The sequence below is a fragment of the Natrix helvetica genome (genome assembly GCF_964273705.1).
Source record: "Natrix helvetica genome assembly, chromosome: 7".
Taxonomy (NCBI): domain Eukaryota; kingdom Metazoa; phylum Chordata; class Lepidosauria; order Squamata; family Natricidae; genus Natrix; species Natrix helvetica.
Window position 1 is genome coordinate 12264384 of NC_138558.1, and position 27198 is coordinate 12291581.

At 43.9% G+C, this 27198-nt stretch overlaps 1 protein-coding gene across 4 annotated transcripts in view; it reads right to left on the reverse strand.

Annotated features, from left to right (window-relative positions):
- Window positions 1–27198, reverse strand: part of WDFY3 (WD repeat and FYVE domain containing 3) — a 215066-nt gene that overhangs the window by 55541 nt on the left and 132327 nt on the right. For 2 of the 4 annotated variants that reach the window (XM_081959188.1, XM_081959186.1), the window contains exons 28-37: window positions 26732–26852; window positions 25620–25837; window positions 21717–21952; window positions 19024–19158; window positions 16886–17065; window positions 13155–13388; window positions 10130–10229; window positions 9234–9394; window positions 8307–8536; window positions 3318–3502 (exon numbers count right to left, since the gene is read on the reverse strand). In XM_081959188.1, the coding sequence (XP_081815314.1) occupies window positions 3318–3502; window positions 8307–8536; window positions 9234–9394; window positions 10130–10229; window positions 13155–13388; window positions 16886–17065; window positions 19024–19158; window positions 21717–21952; window positions 25620–25837; window positions 26732–26852 (1800 nt within the window). The remainder of the gene's footprint in view (window positions 1–3317; window positions 3503–8306; window positions 8537–9233; window positions 9395–10129; window positions 10230–13154; window positions 13389–16885; window positions 17066–19023; window positions 19159–21716; window positions 21953–25619; window positions 25838–26731; window positions 26853–27198) is intronic. The other 2 variants (XM_081959189.1, XM_081959187.1) reach the window with 2 other exon arrangements.

Sequence of the window (27198 nt, forward strand, 5' to 3'; positions counted from 1 at the left end):
CTCCTCGCGGTGGAGGGTAGCGCCAGGGAAGTCCAGCCGGAGACATGAGTGATCTGACCATGACAGGGGAGTAACAACTAAGTCCCCTATTCCCAGATCACTCGTCCACTGCTCAGATACAAAAACAAGGTCGTGTGTGGCCACCTTCGTGTGTGGGGCCCTGAATTAATTGGGTCAGGTCCATGGCTGTCATGGAAGCCATGAACTCCCGAGCCACCTCAGATGTTACTCCCGTCGACGGCAAGTTGAAATCCCCCATAACCAAAAGCTTGGGGATCTCAACTGCCGTCTCTGAGATCAGCTCGAGGAGCTCGGGCAGGGCCGCTGATGTATAGCGAGGAGCCAAGTATACAATCAGCAGACCCCACTGCCTCCCTGGGCCCCATTTCACACCTAGGGACTCACACCCGGGTATCTGAGGGACAGTGAACTCCCTCGGCTCTAAACATTCCCGTATAACTACTGCCACCCCACCACCCTTACCCAGGGCCCGAGGCTGATGGAATGCACGGAAACCCGGTGGGCACATTTCCACGAGGGGTAAACCACCCTCGTGGCCCAACCAGGTCTCCGTTATCCCTGCAAGGTCCAGCTCCCCCTCAGAGATCAACTCATTAATGAGGGGGGCCTTGTTGGTCACGGACCTTGCATTGCAAAGCATCAGCCGCAGGCCCTGGCTCTGTAGTTCCTGGCCACCTAGACTGCGGGGGTTGGTACAAACGACCGGGCGTAGCCAGCAGCCACGGTCTCCCAACTGACCTTGTGATCTTCTCTTGTCCTCGCATCTCCCCCTCCCCGCGACCGTTGTAATAAAACAACCCTCTGTTGGAATAGCTTGTTCCCTCCCCCCCCACCCCGCTCACTTCCCTCCTGGACTCACCTGTTCGTCTGGCACTGGCTCCCCTCCCGGCCTGGTTGACCCACCCCCCCTCCCTGGAACCCCCTAACAACGATACAAAACATTTAATTAAAAATCCCCTTAGCTTCCATTTCTTCCACCCCTCAGGGTTCAGAAACCCGTCATCAAGGCAGGCCCTTGAGAAAGCCAAGGGCCATGCCTGCGAGAGAGGGGCCTCCCGCAGGCGGAGCAGGTCAGACCTCGAGTAGATTGTTAAAAACCCGGTGGGGTCAGGTGCTGCTGGTGGAAAGTTAGTAGACAGTGGGTCAGGGTCTCAGTAGGAAGTAGGAGGCTTCAATGTCCAGTTAGTACTTGGGTGAGGGGGGGGGGCAGAAAATGATCGAATGTCTCCAAATGGTGAAAGCTGGCAGAGATGACAAAAAGGTGGGTGGTAGTCCAAGGTGGTCTACCACCTTTTATTAATTTACTGTGAATTCTGCTCACTCACATCCAGCAAAGTCTTTCAAGGGAGGATTTACAGTCACAGACCTTATCTGGCTTGGAGAGCTGCCAGGCCGATATCTGCACAACTTGGCAAGGAGTCTCGGAGACTCACAACCAATTAAGTGAATAATTGTCTCCTGCAAACTCCACTCCCCTTTTGCTCTTCTTTTATTTCCTCTGGGAGGGGCCATTCATCGTCCACCTGTGGCCTTACTCCCAAGTCGACCCCTGTTCTTTAGCCATTTCCTTCCTCTGGCCACTCTGCGCATGCATACACTGGGAACAGGCTCCAGCTGTTCATCTGCCTCACTGATGTCCTACTCTAATAACCGTCAGATGGCCCTGGCCCCATTTCTGCCTCCGAAACAGAGCCCTTGTGAGAGTCTTCCTTAGACTTCAGGACTGGCCCATGTTTCTGCCCAACCTCCTCAACGTCTGAATCTGCTGCCAGCTCTGCCGGCGGGCCATAACAATGGTCATTAAGTGAATCACTGCAGTTGTTAAGTGAATCACATGGCTGTTAAATGAATCTGGCTTCCTTCACTGCCTGCCTGTTGGAAGCTGTCTGGGAAGATCCCAAATGTCATTACATGACCCTGGGATGCTGCAACCATCATAAACACGTGCCAGTTGACAAGAGACTGAATTTTGGTCACATGACCGCAGAGATGCTGCGGCGGTCATAGGTGCGAGGACCAGCTGTAAATCACGTTTTTCAGTGTCGATGTAACTTTGGACAGTCGTTAAACGAATGGTCATAATTCCAGGACTCCCTGTACAGGCTACCTTTTACGTAGGTTGAACCCAGCCACTCCAAGAGAGGGCATTATTATTAGAATAATCCTAAATACAGAAATACGTCTCTGATCAGCTGTCTGTCACCGCTGAGTTTTCCACATGTCTAGCAGCAGCTAAAATGTTATTGTTCACTAAGACACTTTTTGTTTGTTTGCTGCTTCTGCAGATTTCGCTGAGTGACAAGAGATTTATGTCTAGTTCTAATGCATTCCTGACTGCAGCTTAGCAGGATGTATTTAAAGTGGATACGCAGCATATCACCACTTTAATTCCCCATCTTACCCTCTCAACTGCTTGCTGTCAATTAGGCCTCTTGTGGCCTACATTTCAATCTGATGAGCTGAAGTCTGCTTAGCATTTCCAATGTGTTCTTCATAGCCCACTGGAAAATAATACCCCATTGACTCTCTTAAACAAGGGTTGTCAAACTCAATTTCATTCAGGGCCACATCAGGGTTGTGTTTAACCTCAGGGGCTGGGGTGGGCATGGCCAGCTCGATGTCATTTGTGTCAGGGGCAGCTCGATGTCATTTGTGTCAGGGGCACCTGTGGTGGCCAAGTGCTAAGGCAGGACTTCCCTCAAACCCACCCTCCCTCTCATTATAATCTTCCTTCCTTCTTTTTCCTCCCCTCTTCCTTCTCCTTTCTTCTTCCTTCCCCTCTTTCCTTATTTTTCCTTCCTTGCTCTCTTCCCATCTTTCCTCCTTTTTCTTTTTCTTTCCTCTTTCCTTTTCTCCTTTCCTGTTTTTTCTTGGATGCTCAAATGCAAAAGGGGAAACGTTTCTCCTTTCGTTTTGTTTTCCTTTTAGTTTGTTTTGCTAGCCCTCTGCCAGTGAAAATGGAGCTCAGGGGCCCCACATTTGACCCCCCCCGGCCCCCGTTTTCAGTCACGACAACCTCCTGCAGTCTTCTGCCAGTGAAAATGGAGCTGGGGGTGGGGACACACGGTGTCCTGTTCTCTGTTTTCGCTGGCAGAGGCACCATTTGTTGTTTCCAGGGCCCCGCGGGCCAGATCTAAGCACCGCACAGGCTGGATCTGGTCCGCGGGCCTTGAGTTTGACACCCCTGCTCTAACAAGTAGCTAAAAGATCAGGGGAAGGATGGGAAAAGGAGAGAAGCACAACAAGCAACATTTGACTCGCATTTCAGCCTAACATGCTTCATGGTGTATCGTTACCTTCACCGACATCTTGACTGTAGACTCCATCGGGCTCAACGTCAGACGGTATCATGATGTGCCATGTGGTCATTCTGGCCTCTGCTTCCAGACCAAAACCCTCAACGCTGCTGTAAACAGCATCCAATAAGGTTAGACGTGAAGAAGGCATATTTGCTTTAGAAAAGCTGTGGGGGGAAGGAGAGCTGGTCCTGATATAAATAGACAGGGTTTTTTTTGCATTTATAAATATACACACAGTTATCTTATTTTCTGAGGGTCTCAAGAAGCTCATAGTGAAAAAGGCATCATAGTGAACTGGATAGAATCATTAAAAGGCAACAGTCTAGCAAAAACCTCATGTGGGCTGAATTAAAAAAATATAACATTAATGATAAGTGCATTGATATGCAACAGATATTGGAGAGACTTTAAAACAGAACACAAGAAGTTCTATTTTCAAATTGCAATGAAAGATTATTTTATTCGTTTGCATCCCACCTTTATCATTTTTACAAATAATTCAAAGCAGTGAACGTATCCAACACACTTTACTCTTCTTCGTTTCCCCGAGAGAGAGAGAGAGAGAGAGAGAGAGAGAGGGAGGGAGAGGGAGAGGGAGAGGGAGAGGGAGAGGGAGAGGGAGAGAGAGAGAGAGAGAGAGAGAGAGAGAGAGAGAGAGAGAGACTGGCCCATTCCATTGGCTTTTATGGCTAAGGCAGGCCTAGAATTCAGGGTTTCCAATTTTCTAGCCGGCTGCTTTAACCACTAAACCACAGGTCAGCAACCCATGACTCTGGCTCTGGAGCCACATGTGGCTCTTTCATCCCTCTGCCGCGGTTCCCTGTCGCCAGTTGACACCACCATTTTGAGAGGAGCTTCTGGTTAGGGGGGGAGGGGGGGAAGCAGGGCGCACCGGGAGGAGACTCTATTTTTTATTTAAAAATAAAATAAACTACAGGTAATCTTTGAGTAACAACCATTTCTTGGACACTTAAACTTCAAAAACATCATCAAAAAAGCACAACAAAGAATGTTCCTTCTGCGTCAACTCGGGAAGCTCAAACTGTCCAAAGAGCTGCTGATTCAGTTCTACAGAGGAATCATTGAGTCTGTCATCTGCACCTCCATAACTGTCTGGTTTGGTTCTGAAAACCCAATAAGACAGACCCAGACATCAGAGGATAATTAGAACTGCTGAAAAAACAATGGCTACAACCTGCCGTCCATTGAGGACCTACACCAGTCAAAAAGAGGACTGTGAAAATATTTACAGACCCCTTGCGTCCTGGACATAAATTGCTTAAACTCCTACCCTCAAAACGACGCTATAGAGCACTGCACACCAGAACAACTAGACACAAGGACAGTTTTTTATCGAATGTCATCACTCTGCTGAACAAATAATTCCCTCAACACTATCAAACTCTTTACTAAGTCTGCATTACTATTACTACTAGTTTTCTCATCGTTCCTATCACCCATCTCCTCCCACTTATGACTGTATGACTGTAACTTTGTTGCTTGTATCATTACGATTTCTATTGTGTCCTAGTATGATTTGATTGCTTATTTGTACCGTATGACTATCATTAAATGTTGTACATTATAATTTGTGACAAATGTATCTTTTCTTTTTATTTACACTGAGAGCATCTGCACCCAAGACAAATTCCTTGTGTGTCCAATCACACTTGGTCAATAAAGAATTCTATTCTATTCTATTCCATTCCGTGAACATTGGAGCGTATGATGGTTATGAACAAGCGATGCTTACAACTGCTCTTGAAGTTCCAGCTGTTGCGTTGCCTGGTGGTCCCATGTTTGCAATCTGGGAACTGGCAACCAAGCTGGGTTTCTGACTGTTGCAGCATCCTACAGACACATGCCTGTGATTCAGTGGTGGGGTCCAGGATCCCATTGCAACCGGTACGGTGCAACGGGGCTGGGCGTCCAACACATGCCCGTGCGTAGCACGCGAGCAGCGTGCACGTCCATACCTACCACCCGCGATGCTCCAGCTGCTCAGCGGAACATTGCGCAGGCGCCGTACTCTCTGTGAGCGTAAGCCCCGATCGGCTCAAATACAGGTAAGGAGGGCAGTGGGCGGGTGGGCCCTCCGGAGCACCATACCGGAACGGTACCTGGTGCTCCCAGCAGGCACCGGTATGCCCATACCAGGGCGTACCGGTCATATCCCACTACTGCTGTGATTTGTAACCTTCCTTGCTGGATTTCCACAAAGAAAGATAGTCAGTGACGTGCAGTCAGGTGAGGCAAGTGAGGCACAGCCTCACCACTCTCATCATGAAAAAAAAAAGTAAAAGGAAAAAGCTGAGCTAGTTACTGCCTCACCGTGGATGACTCTGCTTAACTGTTAAAAAAAGCTGGAAAAGGTACGTGTGGGTTGAAGGGAGGGGGAGGAATTCAAACTTCATCCTCCTGGTCCTGTGCAGGGCTTTGGGCAAAGGCTGGAGGGAAGGACCCTGGCTCGCTTGTGCTCTCCCTCCCCAAGAGTAGTTTGATTGCAGGCAGAGCCACGTTGTGGGGCCAGTGTGTGTGCTACAGCATGGCTCTTTGCCTGGCTTCCTGCCTCCTCCTGTGGTCTCCTCACTGGTGCTCTCCCTCCCCAAGTGTAGTGACTTCCTCCCCAGGCCCCCATTCATTTCTCTCTGTCACACACACACAGCTGGATAAAACTATATAAAAATCTAGCCCAGCTTCACTGATTACAAGTTTGAAAAGGCAAAGTGGCTCCGCCTGCAATCAAACTACACTTGGGGAGGGAGAGCACAAGCGAGCACTGAGGAGACCACAGGAGGAGGCAGGAAGCCAGGCAAAGAGCCATGCTGTAGTACACACACTTCCCCCCAGCCTCTTTCTTTTGGAAGGCTCAGATCGGCTCCCCTCCGGCTTCTCTGCCTCTCCTCTCACCCCAGCCTGCCAGCAGGAGGTGGTGGGTGGGCTTTATTGTGTTCCAGGCATTTCCCACCCAGACAGCAGGCTGCATTTGCAATGGTGGAGGTGTTTGGGAAAGGCAGCAGGGGAATGGGGGGGATGGCAGAGGAGCTGCTTTCAAGCCACTGGAAAAGATATCCAATCCACCTTTTGTGTGTGGGGGGGTTTGTTTGAGAGTGAGTGAGAGAGGGAAGGGGTAGGAGAGATAGTCCAATCCAACTTCTGTGTGTGTGTGTGTGTGTGTGTGTGTGTGTGTGTGTGTGTGTGTGTGTTTGAGAGAGGGGGAGGAAGGGAGAGAGGGAGGAAGGAGGGGAAGGAGAAGAAAAAGAAAAAGAAAAAGAAAGAAGGAGCAAAGGAGAAAAACAAATGCTGTCGCTTTAAATTGGAACTGAGCATGCCTGGCTGTGGAATTCTGGGAGTTGAAGTCCACAAGTCTAAAAATATTTGAAACCCAGCACTGTGTCAGTGCCTCACCAGTCATAAACCTCACCGCACGTCACTGAAGATAGTCAATAGGGAAGCTGGACAGAAGTCCTTGTTTAATGACCTGTGGTCATTTGCTTAACGATAGCAACAGGGAACTGTCGTAACTGCTGTTACTAAGCAGCATGGTCCCATGATTTACAACCATGTTGCTTAGCGACAGAAATTCTGCTCCCAGTTACCGTCGTTGACTGAGGACTACTTGTGTCACAATTTCTGGAAAGAAAGCACAGAGTATATAGGAACACTCTCTCTCTTTCATTCTCACTTGAGTGAGGTAAAGGTCAATTATATGGTAGGGGTTTATAACGGCCGCCACTTCAGCCAACAGATGGGAGTTCTCATTATTTAAATGCCTCCCACACAACGTCCTAATGTTCCCCCGCACAAAAAAATGCCTACTGTGTCATGGAGAAAGTCATGTACAACAATTCAGCCTCAGATTATGAAAATTGACAGACAGATTTAATTGGCAAAAGCTGTGGCGGTTATAGATTCCAAGGAACGATTAAGATTCATTTTTGCAAACTGGCTTCTCTAAAGGAAGACCAAGAAAGGATTGTTTGTATCAAGCGAACACCTTCCTTCTTAAGCTGTTTACATATGAAGCAGATGAAAAAGAATTATGAATGCTTTGTCAAAAGAATTCTTTGACAAATGGTGATCAGAAGTCCTGTCACTTGTGCAAACTCAATCTTCATTATTTCCGTGTAGAACAGAGGTGGGTTGCTACCGGTTCGCACCGGTTTGGGTGAACCGGTAGCGGAATGTTGGCCTGTGTCGCAGAACTGGCAGCGACCCAGGCTGGCCACGCCTCCGAACTGGTTCCCCGGTCTCTGCTGCTGTTGCTGGCATGTTTTTTTGTCCTTTTTTAATGTTCTGCGCATGCGCAGAACTATTTACAGGCGACTGCACACTCGTGCGGAGCGAACCGGCAGTAACGCTGAACTCATCCCTGAAATAGAAGCTGGTATCTGAAGCATTCGGGGGTACAAGAAAAACTGGTACCTGACACAGCATTCAAACTGATAATACTTTTATATATAAAAAGCTCCTCAAATCTGCTTGTGATTGTCTTTTTACTGTTGATACCCTGTTTTCCTGAAAATAAGACCTCCCCGGATAATAAGCCCAATTGGGCTATTGAGTGCATGTGCTAAAATAAGCCCTCCCCCGAAAATAAGCCCACCCTGAATATATTGCAGCCCAGCAGCAGCCATGAGGTGACCACGCTCGCTTCCTCCTGCACCTCAAAAATAATAAGACCTCCCCGAAAATAAGGCCAAGCGCTTATTTCGGGGGGTCAAAGGAAAATAAGACCCTGTCTTATTTTTGGGGAAACACAGTATCTAATTTCCAGTTTCCGTTCCTGAATTAAAGCTCATTTCTACAAGGAATTGGATACTCTACTTTGCCTTCCTAAATATTAGAAATATGAGCTATGATTGATAAAGCACACGTATAAAAAAGAAACTTAATGTTAATCGTCTTGATGATTACACATTTATTTATTTTATTTTATTTATTAAATCAACCAAAAGTGCAAAGCATACGCTCTGGGACGCTTACCTTCCTGCATAAAGATTAATCAAGCAATGAGCCAGACAGCTGATGAATTCTTGGTCGTGATTTGCGGGACCTAAGATCAGGCTTCGGTTCACGGTAAGCATCCTTAGAGAGTCGAGAAGAGCGACTTGCTGGGGCACCGTTTTATGCGGTCGCGAGAATTGGTACAATATGGTCCTGTTCAGGCAGTGATAAATAGCATCCAGGGATAGTCCCTGAGATCTTCTCTTTGACTTAAAAAAACAACAACACACAAATAAACATCTTGAAAGAGAGAAACCGTAACAGTACTGTACATTTTTATTTCTGTGGTTTTTAAGCAGATTCTCAGCAATTATTTCCTCTGCTATAAATGAGAAGGTTCCATTATCTTGGAAATTAGCCTAAATCATTGCTAACACTGCCTCTTGTTATTAAAAGTATTCATCAAATAGCCTTGGCAAAATCCAATTTTCACTGTTTCCTGTGAAAGAAAAAAATAAATCCAAATAGGATGAAGCTTTTGATAGATCTGCAGCACTCACTTTTCCCCTTCAGCACATCTACTGAACAAAGCCACAACTGTTTGGAAGCTTTACAGGTTGAAAAATAGTTGCCCCTATTCTTCTAACATGATTGCCAGATACAAGATCTGACTTCAACAACAGAAGCTGCTGTTTGTGCCAACACAACTGAGGAAGGAGGAGAAAACTGGTTTAAGAGAAGGTCATCTCCAACTTGTGAACAAGCAATTAGCCCACTTCAACTTTGATTCAATGAAGAATGAGAAAGGGAAAGCATAAAGGTTTCTCTTCAAAGTGCATAAATCTTTCCATCTTTACTACATGTTTCTATGGAAATAAATATTTACAGGAAAACAAGGACAGGAAGTATTGTCTGTCTAGGTAACCAATGAAATTTTTATTTAAACACAAAATCATGTGAGTATACCTGTGCAATTAATTGGAGTGTGAAATCTATAAGCAACTTCGATTCCTTGTTGAACATCCCTTGCCAAAGTTTATCTACCACACGCTGCGTGAAATAGAATACATTGTTGACAAGCACCTGGTAGCTTCCTCCACTGGTGATAGGCAAAGATGCATCCTCACCTACACAAGGAAAACAGCAGAAGAATTTCATTCCCAAAATGAATACCTACAAAAAAATAACGATACCCCAATTCCACCTTCCAACGGATGCCCTAATTAAATCATGAGCCTCGAGCCAAGCTTCAAAAGAAAACCAGTTATTTATTAGGAGCAACATGTCGGCAGGTACACAAGTGAAGCCAACTCCGACCCCATGCAATTTACAGCCCAATTATGACCCTGTTTCCCCCCTCCCCCCAGGTATGTCATAAATCACATTCTCCAACGGAGCACTTTCGCGGGCTGTAAAGAACACGCCCCTCTGGCTGTTGCAGGTAACCTGGGAGACAGCTTGGGGAAAGATATGCGTGGAATATGCTTCTGGTTGTGGCTGCCATGTTGCTCCATCAGTCCCGTCCCCCCCACTTATGGCAACTCGAGAGCAGGCCAAGGATGCTTCGCAAATTGACACAGAGCATATAAGGATATTCCATAAAACTAACATCAATACCAGAAAAGAATTTCTCCATAGAAGTACAATTACACACTAAACAGTATCATTATGCAGTATCAGAATTCTTAAGCTTGCAGAGCAACTGCTCTTGTTTTAATGGATCATTCTCAACTAGAGTATTCATAATTTTTTAATTGATGAGTAGAAACGACATTTTGTATTTACAGCAATTCATCCGTTATGTTCTTTTGAGGATTTGAAGACGGTTCGTTAGGGATAAAAACATGTAAGCAAATGTTTACCCAATAAAACATCAGCAGCAAGCAAGTGGTCCATAACACTATCCAATATATAAGTCTGAAATTCTTTTTGTTGGGCCCTCGTCGATCTCTCTGGAGATGCCTAAGAAAGGCAGAATAAGGATAATAAGATGTCATCAGAGGAAGCTGAAATGTTACTATGAACTGTGGCAAATTGAAGATGCATTAAACGTTGTGCGATCTGGCACCTGGTGCAAATAAAACTTTCCATCAACTTCTTCATGAAGAAGATGACTCTGCAGGCACCTCCAGAGTTTAGTTTTATAATAAATAAATTTAAATAAACAGGTTTGGATAATTAGAGCTTTACATTCCTGGAACTACAGTAAACGTGTAGCCTTTTATCTTTACTATGCTCAGTAAAACGGGTTCACACACACAGCGAGATGCACGCACCCTTGACATAGTGGTTGCAGCAACAGCAACAATACCATTTTAATACTGACAGCCTGGGCTGTTTTACTTAGATACAGTTTGGGAGTAGCAGCCTTGTAACTTCAACCTGAAGTAAACACTCCTCCTCCCTACTCTCTCTTTTTTGGGTTGCTAATGTAATCGGTTTTTGCAATGGTGTCAGCAAATAAAGAGATGCTTACTATTAAAAAAAAAAACCAACCTTTCCATTCAATGTATTTAGTGTATACATATATTTAGTGTAACAGTGAATAATAAATTATTAATTACTTCCCTCAGAAATTAACAAATGCCCTACTGGAAAGCCCATATGTCCTTTTTAAGTATTTCTATGCAGGAAAAAAAAAGATACTGAGCAACAAAAATAAAACTGTTTTTATTTTTCTAAGAGATACAATACAATACAATAGTAGAGTTGGAAGGGACCTTGGAGGCCTTCTAGTCCAACCCCCTGCCTAGGCAGGAAACCCTATACCGTTTCAGACAAATAGCTATCCAACATCTTCTTAAAGACTTCCAGTGTTGGGGCATTCACAACTTCTGGAGGCAAGCTGTTCCACTGATTAATTGTTCTAACTGTCAGGGAATTTCTCCTCAGTTCTAAGTTGCTTCTCTCCTTGATTAGTTTCCACCCATTGCTTCTTGTTCTACCCTCAGGTGCCTTGGAGAATAGTTTGACTCCCTCTTCTTTGTGGCAACCCCTAAAGATAACATAAAGATGTTATCTTTAATTTTTTTGAGGGGGAGGGGGCAGGTTATTCTAAATCAGAAGTGGGGAATTATGGTCTTTTATGACCGGCTGGCTCAGGAATTCTGGGAGTTGAAGTCCACAAGTCATAAAAGGACCATGGTCCCCCCCCCCCGCGCCCCTACTCTAAATCAACAGAAAGGGCCTGTTCTGTAAAACAACTTTCAGCAGATTATCTTCCACTGTAGGCGAAGTGAATGAGTGGAACAGAGGTCACTTGAGAACTCAATTCCCTTCCTGTTGCCAATGTAGAAGGCAAATAATTCTCCCTTTTTTCCTTATGGTTCTGAAATGTATATTAGACAGAGCAGATAAATGGGGGGAGGGGAAAAAACAGCCTATGGACCTTGATGGGGAAAGAGACTTATAAGAGACTAGTGGTTACTTATTCCTTGGTATAAAAGAAGACACTACGCGAGTGTGATAAAGGGCATTGTTTGTATTAGAAGATACTAAATCAGTAGACGAAAAGGGGATTTATAGGAGCCTTTATAGAAATGTGGTTTTAAAGGAAGGCACTGGGTCAAAACACCGTAAGGTCATTCCACTGCACTACCAGAGGCTACATTCCAATCTAGTTTGATTTATATTGCTCCTAGGTAACACTTCTGGGAGACACAACTGATGTTTGCTTAGTGTGGGGTTCCTTTGCATTCTTGTGGACAAAAGCCCAGTGATCACTGTAACGGTGCAATGAAAGATACCTTGTGGCATCTATCTCCAAACTTCTATCTTCCTTGCTTAAAAATGGCCTTCCCCATAACATTCGTAACAGTTCTCCGGTTTCTTTCTGTAAGCTTTTCCCTAATAAGTAGGAATTGGGACAAGGAGCAGGGGAGAAGATTCCTTGGCACGTCATCCTCACCCCAATTGTCTCTCTCACTTTTCTGAATGAGTTAAAGGAGGAAGACAAGCTGACAGATGTGGAAAAACAATTTTTTAATAAGTTTTCCTCTTTTCGTAATTAGAAGATAATGTAGCTAGAAAATCAGAGATGAAATATACAAATAGGATTGCCCTGATGCCTTTGGCATAAAAATCTCTCCGAGGAGATGGGTGGGAAACCAAATAGCCTTCTGCAGCCGTGGTGGCGCAGTGGTTAGAATGCAGTACTGCAGGCTACTTCTGCTGACTGCCGGCTGCCTGCAACTTGGCAGTTCAAATCTCACCAGGCTCAAGGTAGACGCAGCCTTCCAGCCTTCCGAGGTGGGTCAAATGAGGACCCAGATTGTTGGGGGGCAATAGACTGATTCTGTAAACCACTTAGAGAGGGCTGCAAAGCACTGTGAAGCAGTATATACAGTAAGTCTAAGTGCTATTGCTTCTTAAGGGGCAAAACATTGCAAAACTCTCAAAATTATTCTGATATGCCAGTGGTTCTCAATCTTTTCTTCGTCACGGATCCCCTTTAAATACTTTTGGTGGCCACGGACCCCAAAACTTAAGTTTTAAATCATAACATTCCTTCAAGTCTTCGCAGACCCCTTGCAACAACATCGCGGCCCCCAAGGGGTTCGTGGACCACAGGTTGAGAATTACTGTGATAGCAATAGCAATTACACTTATATACCACTTCACAGTCCTTTACAGCCCTCTCTAAGTGGTTTACAGAGTCAGCCTCTTGCCCCCAACAATCTGAATCCTCATTTTACCCACCTCAGAAGGATGAAAGGCTGAGTCAACCTTGAGCCAATGAGACTTGAACTGCCAATCTGCTGAACAGCTGGCAACCTGCAGTACTGCATTCTAACCACTGCATTCTAGTCCACTATCAACGAATGTTGAAAATATCCAGTGTAACTTTTCTTTTTCCTTTAAGAAACAACGATAAAGTACTACATTTACCTCCAGAAGGAGATCTATTAGAGGAGTTTGCTTGCTTGCAGGTGTAAGGCAGAGGTTATCTATGATCAGCACACGCATAAAGTCAAACACAAACTTCTTAGCAGGGTGGTTGGTTAAAAAAGTCTTAGACCCAACATTGCAATACTCCGATTGGCTCCGATTCATCCCCGTATCAGAGGCAAAGGCTTTGAACTCTTCGGCCGGAGATCCGGCGTCATCATCTAAATCAGTAACCTGTTTTTGAAAAAGAAATCAGTCATCAGTTTTGGACAACAGAGTGTGATGGATTGCAGTTATTTATTTTAGCATCTCACTATGTACAGATGTACAAAGGGACACAGTGGCTCAGTGGCTAAGGCGCTGAGCTTGTCAACCAGAAAGGTCAGCAGTTCGGTGGTTCGAATCCCTAGTGCCGCGTAACGGAGTGAGCTCCTGTTACTTGTCCCAGCTTCTGCCATCTGAGCAGTTCGAAAGCATGTAAAAATGCAAGTAGAAAAATAGGAACCACCTTTGGTGGGAAGGTAACAGCGTTCTGTGCGCCTTTGGCGTTTAGTCATGACGGCCATGGAGACATCTTCGGACAGTGCTGGCTTTTCGACTTTGAAACGGAGATGAGCACCGCCCCCCTAGAGTCAGGAATCACATATGTGTGAGGGGAACCTTTAGTATTACCTTATGTACAGATAGTCCTCAACTTACAACCATTTGTTTAGCTATTGTTTGAAGTTATAATGCCACTGAAAAAAAGAGATTTGTGACCATTTTTTTCACACTTATGACCATTTCCCCATGGTCACACGATCAAAATTCAGATTCTCGTGTTTATGAAGGCTGCAGAGTCCTGGACTCCTGCGATCATCTTTTCTGACCTTCTGACAAGCAAAGTCAATGGGGAAGTCAGATTCACATAACAACTGTGTTCCTAACTTAATAACTGCAACGATCCACTTAACAACTGTGACGAGAAAAGTCATAAAATGGGGCAAAATTCACTTAACAACTGTCTTGCTTAGCAATAGACATTTTGGGAGAGGACTACCTATGCAGGTAGCGTAACTGACAGCCATTTAGGAATGTCAAGAGCAGAACTCACTGAAATAAATGTGTCTCTTAGCAAATAAACTGTCTCTCTCAAAGGAAATGTTGGATTCAGTTGTGGTTGTATGTTGAGGACCGTCTGCAACAGCACCTAACCAATCTAGGTGGATCTTGGACGTTAAATAGAGACAATCCTGCAAAAATACTTGAATGGTGGACATCGTTGGAAAGTTGAAAAAAATGGGCCCAATTCTCTTAATAACTGTTATGACCTGCCAGTGGCCAGCAGAGCTGGCAGCAGAGTCGGACAGTGAGGAGGTTGAGGAGGTACATGATCCAGTCCTGGAGGCTGGAGAAGGCTCGGACGAGGGCGTTGTGTCCGAGGCAGAGATGGGGTCTGGCAGTTCTCAGATGCCTCCGGAGCTAGACAGCAGTGAGGCAGAGGAACAACTGGAGCCTGTTCCCACTGTGCCCATGTGCAGAGCTGCCAGAAGAAAAGAACAGCTAAGAAATCAGGGTCGAGTTGGGAGTAAAGCCACAGGTGGACGGTGATTAGCCCCTCCCATAGGAAATAAAAGAGGAACGAAAGGGGAGTGGGCTTTTGCAGGAAACAATTCGTTCGTTCATTGGTTTCAGGAGTGTGAAGATCTGTCTGTGAATCTCAAAGATTCTGTGCCAAGTTTTTCCTTGTACAGCACTGCGTTTGGACAATACTTACACGGCAGCTTTCCAAGCTAGATAAGGTCTGTGGTCATAAATTCATCTTCGAAAGACTGTTTACCAGGCCTTTGCTGAAGGGGAATGAGAGGAATTCACATTCATCTAATAAAAGCGGTTTTGTCGGGACAGGGAATCTGCTTCGTGCTGTTTGGGGAAGCCTAGGTCCGAACAGTAACCACTTTTGCATAGCAAATGGAAATTTTGGTCCAGGTTGTGGTCATAAGTCAAGGACTAGCTGTATTATAATTTCTCCTAAGCGTGCATTAGAAAGTAGTCATGATTTACGTACTGCAATGCAAGTAGATACTTGGAAGCCAGAGGCATCCAATGGCCAAGTAAATATGATACAGCAAAAAACCACCACCACCCCGTCACAGCAGATGGTGCTGAGGAGGCCTACAAGCTGTCTATTGTCACAAAGACCACTGCTCTGTCCTTCCTCCTCCCATGCAGAGACATGAAGCATGGTAGAGTGACTTCAATTTGGGCTTTGGCCCAACGGGAAAATTTGAGATAAAAAAAACCATGCCTCTAGAAAACTACCTGCTGAGAATAGGATACAGACAGAAAGAGACTAAGCAGGAATCTTCCCCGAGCAAAATATTAAACAAAATTTATACATGGTAATAAGCAGATTAAATTCCTAATTACGAGCTAAGAAGATACTGGAAAGGACATAATGAAAGGAGCGTAATTATCCACCCAGAATGTTCAGCGGCTGTTGTCAATACGGTGCGCAAACCCACAACAACAACAACTTGACGATGTGTGGCTTAAACCTTCACTCTCAAAGGTTAAAGTTCTATCAAGTGTTAATTCCCTCGTGAGAGCTGCAAAGCCTCTTGAATCTGACGCTATTAATCCGTGTATGAGATTTTGCGAAGCTCTCAAAGGATCCCTAACAGTGGTGAAAATAAAGGTTTTTCTTCCCTTTAGCCTCTTAAACACAAAAACATGCATAATACTCTAATGCAGGGACTTCTCCAGCTGATGGAGGCTTGCCAAAATTTCACGTTTTTCCTCATGTAAGACCTAGTGCTGAACTGGGGATTTTAGGCACCCCTAACACTAAGTTATGGCGCAGTGGCTCAGTGGCTAAGACGCTGAGCTTGTCGATCAGAAAGGTTGGCAGTTCGAATCCCTAGCACTGCGTAACGGACTGAGCTCCTGTTACTTGTCCCAGCTTCTGCCAACCTAGCAGTTTGAAAGCAGGTGAAAAATGATGACCACGGAGATGTCTTCAGACAGTGCTGTGGCTCGTCGGCTTTGAAACGGAGATGAGCACCATCCCATAGAGTCGGGAATGACTAGCACATGTGTGCAAGGGGAACCTTTACCTTTACTTTTAACACTAAGTTTCAAAAACCAGAAATCATCTTTGCATGATATAGCTAAAATATGTTAAAATTTATATTTCAGTGTCACCCCCTGCAATCTACCCCAATCAGTCCCACAATATGCAGATCTAAACTGAACCATTCTGTTATAATTTTAATGTATTTTATCTATATGTTAAATTATTGTATTTTATTCCAATTTCATTTTAAATCGTCTGTTATTCCAATTTTATTTCAAATTGTATTTTATCCAATTCCATTTTAAATTGCTTTTTATTAAATTTCAGTCATAATTTGTTTCTGGAACTCTGCACTTTGATATGGCCCAAGGGCTAATCAATAAATAAAGATCTAACACGGTTAGATGGCTGGGGGATTCTGGAAGTTGAAGTCCACAGGACTTAAAGTCGCCAAGTTTGAGAAACACTGATCTAACATCTTTGCAGGAATAATCAGCTGGCACTTACAGCAGAGACAGCTATCAGTAATTTCCCTGCTAATGAATCTTTCTATTCAATTCTATTTATATTTGCTAATTAAATACTCAAATCAATTTCCAGACCATAGATACCTAATAATTAAAGGTTTGGGGATTGCTTTTTTTTTTTTAAAGGAGGAGATTCTTTTGTTTCCTACCATTTCCGAATATGGCCGGATGTTGAAAGGGAACACCGTAGCTGCCAGCGCACAAAGAAAATCTGGGCTCATCCACATCGAAGCTAAATCTGGAACATTATGATACAGGTATCGAAAGAACTGCATTAAGGTGACGGGATATTCGCGAAGCCAAGAACCTTCTTCCTCTGACTGCCAAGGCTGCAGGGCAAGGAAAGATTAGAAACTTTATTCAATGGAAAGATAAAATCACGTGAGAACTGCATTAGGCAAGAGACAATGTTCTGACTAGAGTTGCATCTCTAACAGTAAAATGTATTGAGGAATTAACCCTATGTATTATTAACTATAGCATTGGGTGGGAGAGAGAGGGAGGGAGAGGAAGGGAAGGAGAGGGGGGGAATGTTAATATGTGACATCACCTGTTTGATTAACTGTGGTGCACAATATAAAGAAAATTAGCTTGGACCAAGGCCATCCGGTAACTTCATATTTACTCACATGTAGAAGCCAGTAATATACCATGTTTTCCCGAAAATAAGACAGGGTCTTATTTTCTTTTGGAACCCCCCCCTTGAAATAAACGGCCTTATTTTTGGGGAGGTCTTACTATTTTTGAGGTGCAGGAGGCAGCGAATGTGGTCACCTCATGGCTGCTGCTGTGTTGCAATATTTTTGGGGAGGGCTTATTTTAGCGCATGCACTCAAAAGCCCGATTGGGCTTATTATCCATGGAGGTCTTATTTTCGGGGAAACAGGGTAGTTTTCACTAAGTATGCATGAATGGATAACTTTTTTTATTTTAGATTTTCATCCTATATTTATTATTTAAAAAAAAACAATTCAAGGTAGAGAACATACTCCTCCTTCCTACTATTTTTCCCACAGCAATAACCCTGCAAATTGAGTTGGGCTGAGAGAGAGACAGGAGAGTAACTGGCTCAAAGTCACCCAGCTGGTCTTATAAGCCTACGGCCTGACCACAACCCGGTTTCTAGGCCAGCACCTTAACCGCTGCAGCAAACTAGTGTAACTGGTTTCTTGTTAGCATTATTTATTTCATAAGGAAGGAATATCTTTTCCTTAATGTATGCCACTTCTCTAAAAGCACAAGTCTGCTTCTACTTGGCAACAAGACTTCAATAATACCTAGCAAAACATATTGGAACACTGCTATCATGTCTCCCCTAGTTCTTCTTTCTCTTAAGCTAGACATACCCAGTTCCTGCAACCGTTCTTCATATGTTTTAGTCTCCAGTCCCCTAATCATCTTTGTTACTCTTCTCTGCACTCTTTCTAGAGTCTCCACTTCTTTTTTACATCATGGTGACCAGAACTGAATGCAGTATTCCAAGTGTGGCCTTACCAAGGCATTATAAAGTGGTATTAACACTTCACGTGATCTTGATTCTATCTCTTTGTTTATGCAGCCTAGAACTGTTTTGGCTTTTTTGGCAGCTGCTGCACACGGCTGGCTCATATTTAAATGGTTGTCCACTAGGACTCCAAGATCCCTTTCACAGTTACTATTACTGAGCAAGGTACCACCTATACTGTACCTGTGCCAATGATATGATGATATGATATGATGATATGATATGACAATCACTTTTTTTAAATGCGTTTTTTTTGAAAGGGAAGTCAGTTATATTTACATTTCTCTGCCCATCCACCCATGAGCAAAAAACAAACAAAAAGACTTTTCCTTGTGAGTCAGGTTGGGAGAAATAAAATCAATGAATGGCTGAAGGTAGTCTGAACCTTATTCTCCTCTATCCTAGAGCAATACTTCTAACATATTAAGCACCCTCACTTATTGCCAAAACAGAGGTGTCCAACCTTGGCACTTCTTTAAGATCTGTGAACTGCAATTCCAGAATGCTGGCTGAAGTCCACAAGTCTTAACATTGCCAAGATGGACACCCAATCCCATGACCTAAAATACTGCATCCATTAATGGCATCATGAAAGCAACTGCTGCCAACGAGTAGGATAGAATTTTGTTGGGAGTTTAAAATGAGTTTTCAATGTTAGTTTGCAAAAGATTCTATCTTAGAATTTAGAAGTAGTAAACTTTTCTTAAATGTTTTATGAACAAAATGATAAAATGAACAGGTGAAATATCTCAACTTCTCGTGGGAGAGAGATGCCGTACTTACTGAATTTAGCATGCTCCTAAGCATCCCCAGCAGTAAAAATGCAGCTTCTGTGCAAACACTGTGGATTGAAGCAACCACAGTGCCACTTGATGCAGGGACACCAAATATGAATGTCCAAATTGAATCTAAGTCAAACTTCAGCAGAGAAGGAGGAGAGAGAAAAATATACAAATCACATTATTCTGTGTTCATTTATAAGCAATCCGTACATTATTGCCATGCCAATCTTGCTGTTCAACCGCTTGGTAGTTCAGAGTTATTTGTATAAATCAACCAATGAGAGATGCTCCCTTAATGCACCAGAACCTGTACCAATTTCAATTAAGCACTTATTTATTCAACAATGTTTAAAAATAGATGCTTCCAACCCTAGAAAAGCGTTGGTCAAGGAAGCGTACACATGGCACTCGTCTAAAAGATAGCGGAAGATTTAGGTTATATAGATATGAAACAATAAGCAATTTTCAGAAAAGAGGTGCAAAAAAACATTAAGAGGCATGCTACAATTAATCTTCAATTTGAAAAGCAAACAAACACCATTTGATATTCAGACTCCCCAGTGTCATTAACCTGAAATTTCCTGGTCATTTTTCAGTAATGCTTCCATGTTAAAATAGTACCGTATTTTTCGGAGTATAAGACGCACCTTTTTTCCTCAAAAAAGAGGCTGAAAATCTGGGTGCGTCTTATACATCAAATACAGCATTTTTTTGCCTCCCGAAGCCCCACCCACTTACCCTTATGGAGGCTTTCAGAGAGCTCCTGGGGACTGGGGAGGGCAGAAATGAGCAAAAAATGGGCCGTTTCTTGCCCCCCCCCCCCAGCACTCTATAAGCGTCCATAAGGCTATGCATGCAATTTTTTGATGAAAAATGGGCCCGTTTTTGTGAAAAATGGGGTGGTTTCTTATCATTTTGGCCCCCCATGCCCCCCAGGAGCACTCTGCAAGCCCCCCCAAGGCTATTCATGCCTTTAAAAAAAATGGGGCCGTTTTTGCGGAAAACGGGCCGTTTTGGGGAGGTTTGCAGAGTGCAAAAACTTTTTTTTTCCTTTTGGAAAGCTCTTTAACTGATTGATGAGAATTAGATTGATTGATGTGCCAGCAGAAACAAAGTCTTAGGTGCTGCAGATTGTCAGTGATTTCTTTCTCCAGCACATGGATAAATACACCTGGAAAATCTACCTACCTACCTACCCTCTCTCTCTCTCTCCCTACCTAATTACCATATTTCTCTCTCTTTCCCTCCCTCTCTATTCCTCTGCCTACCTACTTTTTTTTAAAAAATTGCCTCTTCAAAACCTTGGTGCGTCTTATACTCTGAAAAATACGGTAATACAATTTCCTCCTCTTGGTTTGGCGATACCCCTAGGTCAGTGAATGGCGCTGTGCCCGACTGGAAAGGGGGTTTGCTGGGTGGCTGCTGTGCCCGGCTCTTTGGGAGCCTGCTCGCAAGAGAGAGCAGCCACCCGGCAACCCCCCTCTTCAGCTGGGCACAGCGCTGCTCATCAACCTAGCTGTATCCCAAAGGCGCCAAGCAACTTGATCACCTTTGCCTCCCCCCTGGTTCCTGTGGCTTGGCAACTTCAGGATACCGCTAGGTTGGTGAGCGGTGCTCTGCCTGGCCGGAGGTGGGGGTTGTCCAGGGGGCTTGTTCAGTGACCACTTGAAATGGAGATGGGGCAGAACAAGTAGTGCTTACGACTAGTCTTTGAAGCGTTGGTCATCACACGTGATCATATGATTGCTATCTGGCTGCTCGACAACCAATTGCACTTATAATGGTTGTGGTGTCCTGCAGTCCCACTTTTGCCATTTGTGACTTTCCCTGCTAGCTTCCCACAAGCAAAGTCAAAGTCAACGTGGAAGCCGAAAGGGACGGTCGCAAGTGTCTCTGCCAGTGGCCAGCAGAGCTGGCAGCAGATTCAGACAGCGAGGAGGTTGGGGAGGAATATGGGCATGTCCTGGAGTCTGGGGAAGGCTCTGACAAGTGCTCTGCGCTGGAGGCAGAGATGAGGCCAGGGCCGTCTGACAGTTATCAGCTGCCTTCAGAGTCAGAAATCAGTGAGGCAGATGAACAGCTGGAGTCTGTTCCCCGTGTGCTCATGCACTGTTGCCAGAAGAAGGGAACAAATAAAGAACAGGAGTTGACTTGGGAGTAAGGCCAGATGATGAACGGCCGCTCCCAGAGGAAATAAAAGAGGAGCGAAAGGGGAGGGGAGTTTGCAGGAGACAATTAGTTGGCTTAATTGGCTCGTGACCCTCTGAGACTCCTTGCCAAGTTTTGCAGATATCGGTCTGGCAGCTCTCCAAGCCAGATAAGGTCTGTGACTGTAAATCCTCCCTTGAAAGACTTGGTTGGATGTGAATGAGCAGAATTCACAGTCAATTAATAAAAGGCTTTTTTGCAAGGACAAGGAGTCAGCTTCATGCTCTTGGGAAACCTCGGTCAGAACAGTTGTATTATTATTAATCCTTATTATCCTCCTTACTCCCCACTTTTATTGGTGTTATGATGATGATGACTATTGTGTGACTTTGCATGTATCCCAAGTGCTTTTGTACCAGAGACAAATTCCTTGTGTATCAAATCACCCTTCGGCCAAATAAAATTCGCTTCAATTCAGTTTAATGCGAAGTTTATTTTACCAGTCAACTCACTGAATCCAGTAGGTATTTTGCTACTAGTTCCTACCTGACCACCCTGGTGGCACCGACTGATGGGGGCCGGTGTGCTGAGTTGCAGATTTTCAGGCAGTTCAGTGACTGGCTGCTGTAAGAAAAGCGCCATGAGAAGGAAATACAATGCAGGCACATTGGTGTGCTTCGGAAGAAATGACTGAAGAACTGGGAAGCCCGGGAAATGACAGGCATCACGGTTAATTTCCCTGACAGTTGATCTGCCACCAGCACTCCTGCCAACATTAAAACCTAAAAGCAAAAAATAAAGAAGAAAAGTTAGTTCTGTAATATCAACACTGTTTGGAAAAAGAAGTTGAATAGCTCAGCTTCAGTATCTATACATATAAACATGGCTCTGTGTGTGTGTGTGTATGTATGTTCCAGTATAACTCTGGAACGCCTCGAGCAATTTCAACCAAACTTGGTACACAGATGACTTACTCTCTGGAAACAAATACTGTGTGGGTAAGACACCCCTAACACCCCTCAAGGTGTGTGTTCTGTTAAGATACAGCCTGTTGTGCCTTAAAATGGCTTCTACTGTACAGCGCTGTGGAGTTGCCAGGGTAACGGCTTCACAGTACTCCACAAGGGGGCTCTCTCTGGTAAAGGTGGGTGGTGGGGAATCCAACATTAGAAATTGCGGCAACATTCATGGAAGGAGGGTTGGGATAAATAAATACCCGGGCAGCGCAGGGTTATCAGCAAGTGGTAAATAAATGCTGGGTTACAGAAGAATTTTTCTCAATGTCATTTTTATTCAACTGGATGTTTGAGATTAGGAAGAGTGGTAGGCCATATAAGAGAACTACTCAAAATAGTCAAAACCTTGGCCTAAAATAGCAGTCTCCAAACTGGCTGAGGAATTCTGGGAGTTGAAGTCCATCTTAAAGTTGCCAAGTTTGGAAACTGCTGGCCTAAAAAGTCAAAAATTTTAAGGGTGAAGTTTACTGATAGGCTCCATCTTTCACTACGTATAAATCTGTTAAGAGCTTTTTTCTATGTGAGCCCATTCATGGCTTCGATGTCGTACACCGAGGACGCCCAGCGCACACTGTAGAAGCTCTCGTACAAGCGGCTGTGGGTCAGGTTGCAGTTGGAGAAGGAGGCCTCCAGATCAGTGTTTCTCAAACTTGGCGACTTTAAGTCCTGTGGACTTCAACTCCCAGAATCCCCCAGCCAGCATAGCTGGCTGGGGAATTCTGGGAGTTGAAGTCCACAGGACTTAAAGTCGCCAAGTTTGAGAAACACTGCTCCAGATGGAGGAGGGTGGCCTTGTCCGTCCGAGGCATTTAATAATAACAAAAATATTGCCCAGGTCAATCATTATACAATTAAACAATTCTTCATTTCACTCCGGCATAAATACTTTCTCATTCCCTTTCCCTTCTAAAAGAAAACATATCTATATTCTTAATTTGAAGTTGTCAAAGATCACAAACGGTTGAGCATAGAAAGGAAACGCAGAAACTAAATTATTGCTGTTTGCAAAAAAAAAAAAAAAAAAAAATTGAATGAAACACCTTTTTTTACAAAAAAGAAATAGTCATGGAATTATATTTTCAGAAATGTTCAGTATTTGAGCACAAGCCAATTTCATCTCAATTTTAGAGCAGATTTTAGCAATAACCCCTTAGCATATCTCAGCTCTACTAGTGATGTCTGTTAATTCCCAATAAACAAAGGTATTAATATTAAAAAAAATGGATTTGCTCAACAATATATTAAAAATATCCATGCTGATTTTTTGTTTCTGATTAAAAATATTTACGCTAAAAAAATCTGTATACCTTCAAAATTCTATAGAACATGCTCCTAACAGCTGATGTTACAACATTGCTCATCAGGCACACTCACATTGTTAGAACAATGAACAAGGAAGCAGTGCTAACTTTGAAGATCTTGTCATTTTAGGATTTCCCATATAGTCCGTTTTTGGTCCAATTCTTACATCAGAAGAGCAGCTGTGGCCTTTGCTCCCAAGCAGATGTTCAATAACATCAGCTTAATTAGATCATTTGGGAGGGCCTTTAAGGGGAATTCTTGCATACAAATGAACATATGTCACTTCCAGTCAAATATGTCAACATAATGGATTAGCGTTTTGGCTCAGTTGTTTTCCCCCCTTGGTATTCTACCATTAAATTGGGAGGCTGTAACAACATGCTCTGTATTTGACAATGTTATAAACTAGTTTCTGAACAAAATTATGTTTTGTGTTCTTTAGATGAAAACCAACTTTTATAGAATATAAACAGGCCAGTTAAAGATGTTGTGACTTAGGTAATTTTTTTTTCTAAGACACACTGATCAATAATTGTGCATATACGAAATTGTCCACAGATATTTTCTAAAGAAATGGAAATTAAACATAGGGTATCTCCTAGGCTGGCCCATCTAGCCATAGAGTTATCTGTGTTCTCTCCTTCGGTTAACTGGTTCAGGAGCCATCTTCAATTTGGGAATATGCTATATGTATGTCAGATATCATATCAACTTTATAATGACCACAATACTCAGCCTGGGAAAAAATGACCCCAAATCTCTAAATTCTGATACAATCTTTTGTTAGTACATAGTTAAAGTGGCAATTTCCTATATCAAAAAAAAAATTTTTTTTAACCATTCAACCTCATGGATTAGTCCAAGTTTTATTATACAGGTAGTCCTTGATTTACAACCACAATTAAGCCCAAAATTTCCATAGTTAAGATAGGAACACGGTTGTTAAGTGAATCTGGCTCACCCCATTGACTTTGCTTGTCAGAAAGTTGCAAACAGTTGCAAAAAGTGGGAAATCGCAGCAGTCATAAATACATGCCAGTTTCCAAGCGTCCAAATTTTGATCATGTGACCATGGGGATGCTGCAATGGTCATCTTTTTTCAGTGCCATTAAACAGTCACTAAATGAACTGTTGTAAATTGAGGGCTACTACCTCTTGTCAGAGTTCCAAGCGATACCTCTAAGGAAAGAAGACTACGAGCCTTGAGTTTCCTCAAAGTTACCGTATTTTTCGGATTATAGAACACACCTTTCCAACCCCCCCCCCCCAAAAAAGGGTAAAAATCTGGGTGCGTCTTATACACTGAATACAGCATTTTTGGCCTCCCGAAACCCCGCCCCCTTCGCAAAAAATGAACGTGCAGAGGGCTTGGGAGACCTGCAAAGTGCTCCTGGGGGCTGGGAATGGCAAAAACAAGCAAGAAACGGGCCGGTTTTTGCTCATTTTTGCCCCCCACCAGCCCCCAGGAGCACTCTACAATCCTACCAAAGCCTATGCATGCCCTGGTTTTTTTTGCAAAAACTGGACCCGTTTTCGCAAAAAATGGACCATTTTTTGCTCGTTTTTGCCTCTCCCCCCCCCCCCCCCAAGCATCTAGGAGCACTTTGCAGGCCTCTCAAACTCTCTGCATGCCCTGTTTTTAACAAAAATTGATGTGTGCAGAGGGTTTGGGAGGCCTGCAGAGTGCAAAAACTATTTTTTTTTAAATTTACCTCTTCAAAATCTTGGTACATCTTATACTCTGAAAAATACAGTACATTTTCTTAGAGATGATATATTGGCGCATCTGGGAAAACTCGAATCTGAAAGCTTCCAGGTTTTCCCCACACAAATGAAAGTTCAAGTCCATGCCCAGCACCCACATGTCCATCACATGGCCCATTCACACCCCATCCCAACGGGAGATGCCTCCCAGTCACACCACTCCAGGTGCAGGGCAAGACGTCCTTGACTCTCTGAGAAAGGAATGTTATTTTGACTATATCTCTCACATTCCATATAATCCCCCCCCCCCTCTCAGTTTCCTACAGTATTAAATGTGGCAGGCCTGAAGGTCCAATGCAAAAGATGGCTTCCAGGCCTGACACCTGTACTGTATTTTGATAACATGGTGATTTGTGGGGACTCCTACCAAGTACGGTTCCAATCTTATTGGTTAATACAGAATCGGTCTGTTCCAGCCAGCCTCCGCCACTCAGACCTTCCTTGAATTTGATGAGGATAGTTGGGTTGCTCAGCAAAACTACCAGAATCCTCATGGCTGCGGTCACTGTAGCTGGATGCAGATGGTCTTCCATAAACAGCGCAACCCAATCAAAGCCCAGGGTCCGGATCAGCTCTTCGCAAGCCCTAAGGGTGATCCATAAAATTAACAATACAGACCAACACCAGACCAAGAATCAAGAAGTAAACAATGCCCCAATCAAGGAATTACCAACATAAACAAACAAGCTAACAGTAAACAACTAGTCAGGGAATCCCCCAAGACCAGGGGTCTCAAACTGGATTTCATTGTGGGCCGCATCAGGGTTGTGTTTGACCTGGGGGGGGGGGGAGCATGGCCAGGTGGCCGTGGCCAGCTCAATGTCACTCATGTCAGTGGGACCTGTGGTGGCCCTGGGGGGGATCCATTTTTGGTAGTAGTTTGTTTTGCTAGCACTCTGCCAGCAAAAATGGAGTTCGGGGGCCCCCCACACAGTCCTCCCGGGCTCCATTTTTTACTGTGACAGCCTTCTGCAGCACTCTGCCAGTGAAAAGGGCTACCACGCAAGGCCCTCCCAAGCTCCATTTTTGCTGGCAGAGGCACTGCGGGCCAGTCCTTCACTGTTTCTGGGGCAGCCCCACAGGCCAGATCTAAGCACCCCGTGGTCCCGATCTTGAATTTGACACCCCTGCCCAAGACCATTCCCATAAACACTGACAGGGAGCCACTAGAATATAAAAATAAGAGTAAATCCCATTCCCTCCTAGCACTGATGATGTTGCCTAATTTGGTAATGAAATGTCTGCGAGAAAACCACCACGCTCAAAGAACAGCAAGGACCCCACAATTGGCAATTTTTCAGGGGAAAAAGGGGGTTAACGAGATCTAGTATTTTGTTCCCGAGCATTTATTTGCACAGTAGTGCCCTATGATGTCACTTCCATGGATTTGCTGATGTCTGCTGATACAAAAGTAGAATCGTCCTGGATTTTGTTACAGTTACATCTATATAAAGAAAAATCTGGATTATGTGTACTCACTGTAAATTGACGCTTGTTTTTTCTTTAGATGTGTACACAAGCTTCAGCAGAATATCCAGCAATCTGTTTCGCAGAAGAATAAGATTTGCAGAAACAAGACCACTAAAATCTTCCTCGGTTCCTAAAATATAAATTATTACTTTGAAGCAGGCAATTTCGAACACTCATGCAAAGGTTATTTTCTAAAACGATGTCAGAGTCAAAATGGCTTCAGTCAGGTCAGCTCCGGGTTGGAACCCCGACAGCAGTGGCCATTAAGCGCATAATCCATCTAGCTAACAAATACTTCCTCAGTTTTATTGTACGGGAAATGTTCCTTGAGCTAAAGATTACAAGATGAAACAATTATAGATTAAGAAAAAAAAAGGAAAGAAAAGAAAATTCACTAATGCATTCGTTTTGGGATTATACACATTATAGTATGTATATTGTAATTTAAATAGACATGTTGCAGAAAATAAGTTTAA